Consider the following 5,065-nt stretch of genomic DNA (forward strand, 5'->3'; position numbering starts at 1 on the left):
TCCACACTTGGTAAGTTTTGTTCAGTTTCTAAAGAAGCATTATTTGCACTTGAAACTATTATTTCTTCCCGCGTATCTTGCAGTGGAGCGAAATAATTGTCATTAAAATCATCACAACGTAAGTTTAAGTCACTGTCACAGCCAGCAATTGAGCTTGAGCTTGAATTGTTTGCACTCTCAGGGGTTGTTTTGTTAAATTCTTTTACCCCACACAAGAGTCTTTGGCGCACACGCTTCTTCACTGCTCTCCTCGCGTTGTTAAAATTCATTGCTATTTGTCGGGCTGAAACTAGGATCAGTCTCTTCGCAGTCGTCTTCTTCAGCACTTCCGAAGCTTTGCTGGGAGAAGACACCGTCGTATTGAGTTACATCAATAACTTGTCTTTCCTCTTCGGTTACTTGGGGGGACTCACAAATTCCCTCCAGAGAGAGGATCTCTCCTGGTCCTGCAGTTTCAGTGGCGGCCTTCTCAGCAATCGCACCAGTCTTCTCGACGCCTCCAGTTTCACTGGAGCCATTGGTTGCGTTGAGTCGGAAAAATGCGCCAGAGAGGTGAGCTGTAATTGCTTTATCAACAACGTCTTCACTAAAGTTGTTGATTCCGCTTGCTCTTGATTTTCTCTCAACCGCAGCTGAAAAATACATTTGATTTTATTTCATAATTAAAATAATTAAAAGGTACTTAAATTTCAATAATCATGTTTACGGGTCAAATAATAAATATGACAAACTAATTTATTCAGGACAAAAATAGTGTCGCTTTACGAGTCGCTGGACCTAATTCTATTAACGATCAATTCCGCTATCCTTTTCAGATGTATTTTTCAAAAGAAAAAAAAATTAATAATTATTAATACCTTTGATGGTTTTGTAGAGGGACGTGCCCTTGAATTTGGTCTTCACCAAGTTTTGCTGAATGATTGATTTCTTCGGCTTGGTCAGCACAAGAGTTTGCAAGACCTCGTCTCTCAATAAAAACTTCAAAGCTCGCGTTGTGAGTATGTTGATGGTGGAACCAGAAATGTTACTTTCTACCGCCTGGATCTAAAATATATTTTAATCTTTATATACTGTTTTCCTCATAAATTTTATTTGCTTCTTACCAAACTCTCAAGTTTGCTTTTATCCCTTTCCAACAGGGAGGAGCACTCTTTATATCCCAAAACGGTGTTCAGTGGAAAACCATAGGTTTGAGTCCAAGAGCTGTCAATTATTGGGACTGATGCAATCTTTTCAGCTGCTTGAATCCTCTCTTTCCTCAGCAACGTCAATTCTTGGTAGCACGTTTTCATCCATTTGATGATTTCAGCATTTTGTGCCGTGTTCTTGCTCACGGCATCAGCTAGTGCCAGATCTGAAAATGTCAAACTATATAAGATACGTTCACAGGAACTACTGCATCATACGTACAAGTGCTAGCTGGCACAAGAAAGCTGGGTTCACTATCTCCAGTAGGAACTGTAAATTTATAATTTTAGCTAGCAATGTAAACCCTGCTGATCATGGCCTTTGCCCTTTTTAACAACTTTTTTTTGTAGGTTTGTACACATCTTTTAACAATCAAAATCACCTCCATGTTTGTACTATCTGACAAGTGAAGTTTAAATCCACAAGCATAAAAAATGCTTTTGTTTAAAAACTAGGCCAAATATCAATCAAAAGTGCCTGGACACATGATCTGCAGAGTCTGCGCTCTTGATATGAAAGTATATACTTTGAAGCGGTGTTCGGAACGCTCTCCAAGTGTTAATAAAGCGAACGAGTGGTTTGGATCTCACAGGGAGGATCAAAATCATTCAGCCACCTGTGCTTCTCACCGTGAGACTTGAGTGACTAACAAAATGTTTACCAGGATCATGGCTTTGAGCTCCAGAGATATCTTTCAAAATATTCCTTGTTGCGATAGTTTTTCCAGGAACGCGACGAGCATCAGCGGAGGTTATCTCAACAGGGACAGCGGAAATTGCAGCTAAAATTTAGGAAACATTAGATCGGATAGAAATTATAAACAAAAATATGTGCTAACTGTTTTGGTTTTCCTTTGGTGGATTTAATCCTTTCGCGAGAAAATCTGTGCCTTCAATCAACTCTTCCTGAGTGAAGAAGGTTTCGGCTGCGTGGAATGGAGCAGAATTTTCTGAAATTATTTTTAATGAACTTTACACAAAAACAGTTTTTTTTCGTGAGTGTACCAGTTTCCTTATCCTTTGAGCTTGAAGCGAAGCCTAATAAATCAGTCTCGTTGACTTGAGCACGCTTCTTTCTTGAAGGGATCTCAAAATCTCCGTTAAACAGCCTTTTATTGACGATTCTAATTCGTGGCCTGTCGTCGTCTGAGGTGTTAAGTATTCTTTGGTTGTGATTTTTAAGCCTGTCGATTTTGTCCAGAGCACTCATTTGGCTGCCTGAAACAGGAAATCGATTTGAGTATCAAAATGTGATTTAATTTTTGCTGTAAAATATTAAATATCTCAAACTAATGATAATCCTCACTTGCGAAACCAAGCAATGCAGCAGAACATGTGACAAAAGGCTTCTGGGGGACGTATTTCTTATTTTCGGCAAGTCCTTTCAAATGCTTAATTGTGTTGGGTTGAAAATCATTTGGGTCTGGATAAGTGAAGGTTATTAAGCACCCCGGTCGTCCTAAGTTTCCCTGTGTCCATATTTTAGGTATTTCCTCGAGTTCACCATGGTTCTTGCCGTTTGGGTTATTAACTTTTATGTACTTGACAACTACAAACGACTTAGAAGACATTTTGCTTTTCTGAAAACACAAATATAACGAGTCCAGATAAATAAATTGTGATATAGCAAGCAAAATAGTTGAAATTATTAGGAATATTATTAGGAATATTATTAGGAATTATTAGGAATATTATTTCAATAAAGGCAGTTATAGTTACATTATCTATGCACCTGCCTATATTTATCTCATTCTGTTATGCAGAAAAAAGTCGAAGCGGTAATAATTATTTATGATTTCTCCATAAAATAAATAATTGCCAAAACGTAATTGGGTAGATTAAGGAAAGAAAATATGTGCATAACTCTTAACCGCATATTATGATAGTGCGTCCAATATTATAAATGCGCTGCAATATTATTTGAAAATAATCTGCTCCTATATTTTCTAATTAAAGAGAATGGTTTGGCAAGTGTAAAAACTACACACATTTTGAGTGGTTCTGATTAATCTTTTCAACTCCTGATATGCGTCACCTCAATTTTGTAATAAGCTTAAACTTTTGGCAGGTTGAAGGTGAGTGGTTAAAATCGTTAAAAACCAGTGGTGAACCGCAGTAGCGCAAATGCAACCCACCAGAAATTTGTGTAGAAATTCGGTAGGACAAAGCAAAACGAATTATTTATGCACATCTAACTGCGTTTTTCACAATTATATTATTCTCATATGTAGAGATGAGTGATATGTATATAGGATATGGATGAAAACGCTTCGTCAGCACCGTCGTTTCATCTTTCCAATTTTAAATTCAACACAGCAAATAAATAAGCTAGCGTCTCTATTCCTTCACAGGGTTCCGAATTTTCCCCACCCGGATAAAACCCACCCGGGTTTTATCGGGTTTAACCAGGCTAAAAAACCCAATAAAACCCACTATTTTGCCCAAGCCTCCAATATTTTTAGTATCAAAAATAAAAAATGCTGGGAAATAAAAAAAATTGTTTTTTGGCTGTTATTTTAACGCTGAAAAGGTAATACTGCATTTTTGCACATTGAAAAATTCGCAAGTCCCGGGCCATGAGGATTAAATTTCTTCGTTTCTTGAAAAAATGCAGTGAATAGCAAATTTGAAAAAACCCAAAAAACCCCAAAAAAACCCATATTACCCCCCCCCCCAATAAAACCCAGGTGGGTCGGGCAAAATGTAAGAAACCCGGGTTTTTTGGAACCCTGTTCCTTCATCTCTACTTTTATACGATTTGAAATAGCTTGGTTAACGATTTAAATCAACAAAATACATCAATCAGCACTAACTGAAACTCTTACCGTGAAAAATTTGTTTCTAAAGGTGCGACTTCCACTTCTAAGTCAACGCGGTCTCAAAGAGCTTGAAGAATTTTACGTAAAATTCTCGGGTCAACTCCTGGGCAGGTGAAAACAATAGCAACACAACAAACACAACAGTTGCAAGAATTTATGATGAGCGCATGCGCGTTGGCAGTGGCGTCACTCCCATTAACTAATAATCCCCATTCGCGTCCAGCTCCAGCATTTCCTTCAATTCATTCACTCCCTTATTTGCCATCGACACTCACCAATAGTTTGATGAGATAATAATAATTCGAATTTGGACATCTACAGCTATACACGTGTATATCTTCTATTTTTATTGTAAATAAGTGTTTGTCCAACATTTAATAATATTCAGAAATATTAATTTAACATAGACAGTAGAAAAATGAAACAAAACATTGGCTAATATTGTTAAATATTTACTCTCAATTATTTAAAAAATATATTTCTTAATATTGTCATAGGATTGTTGTAATATTACAAGAATATTACTAAAAATAATATCTTTAAATAACATTTGTAAAATGTTTTTAAATATTACCAAAAAATAGCAATATTTAAAAAATTTTCATTGCTCATAGGGTAATTTTTAGTCGAAGATTCGCTTGAATTGCTGGATATGCGGAGAATGATTGAAAGAAGACAGCAATTTATCAGCGCTGCAAGAATTCCATTCGCGTCGGTTTTCGTTAATTAATTTTTAATTGTAGATATGGAAAAGTTACATTTTCTGCCGGGTTACAAATCTCGCTATTTTTTATTAGAATTCCATGTTAAAGTAGGCGTGGCGAAAACTGTAACTCGGCGGCGAAAACTGTGACTTTTCCATAATATGTATTATAATGTTATTTAAACTTGATTAATGTTTAGTTTGCTCTCCAAAATGGCGAGACAAATAATGTGCATATCTTTTTAATTATGAAAATTACTATGAAAATACACTCTCATTATGCAAAAACATTCATCGAATATTATTTTAAAATATTGCCCCAATATAAAGAGCATAAAAATATTCGCAAAATATTA

The 5,065-nt window shown here is 36.1% G+C and overlaps 1 protein-coding gene across 2 annotated transcripts; it reads right to left on the reverse strand.

The window, feature by feature from the left end:
- Nucleotides 1–248: 248 nt before the first annotated feature.
- LOC135936395 (uncharacterized) lies at nt 249–4,623 on the reverse strand. Of its 2 annotated transcripts, none has more exons than XM_065479192.1 (8): nt 4,013–4,623; nt 2,193–2,405; nt 2,027–2,137; nt 1,850–1,969; nt 1,411–1,458; nt 1,104–1,354; nt 858–1,044; nt 249–632 (listed from the first exon to the last, which is right to left on the reverse strand). In XM_065479192.1, the coding sequence occupies exons 2-8, from the start codon at nt 2,395–2,397 to the stop codon at nt 259–261; spliced, it is 1,296 nt and encodes a 431-aa protein (XP_065335264.1). In that variant the 5' UTR covers nt 2,398–2,405; nt 4,013–4,623; the 3' UTR covers nt 249–258. The 2 variants fall into 2 exon arrangements, with proteins under 2 accessions (XP_065335264.1, XP_065335263.1); XM_065479191.1 differs by lacking the exon at nt 4,013–4,623 and adding an exon at nt 2,494–2,758.
- Between the last annotated feature and the right edge of the window lie 442 nt (nt 4,624–5,065).

Source organism: Cloeon dipterum, chromosome 2 (genome assembly GCF_949628265.1).
Source record: "Cloeon dipterum chromosome 2, ieCloDipt1.1, whole genome shotgun sequence".
NCBI lineage: Eukaryota > Metazoa > Arthropoda > Insecta > Ephemeroptera > Baetidae > Cloeon > Cloeon dipterum.

Coding starts and splice junctions, on each gene's coding strand:
- LOC135936395 (XM_065479191.1), bottom strand. CDS start 2,758: ATGTCTTCTAAGTCGTTTGTAGTTGTCAAGTACATAAAAGTTAATAAC. Junction 2,138..2,192: donor CTCAAAGGATAAGGAAACTG/GTACACTCACGA, acceptor AAATAATTTCAG/AAAATTCTGCTCCATTCCAC. Junction 1,045..1,103: donor AAAGCAAACTTGAGAGTTTG/GTAAGAAGCAAA, acceptor AATATATTTTAG/ATCCAGGCGGTAGAAAGTAA.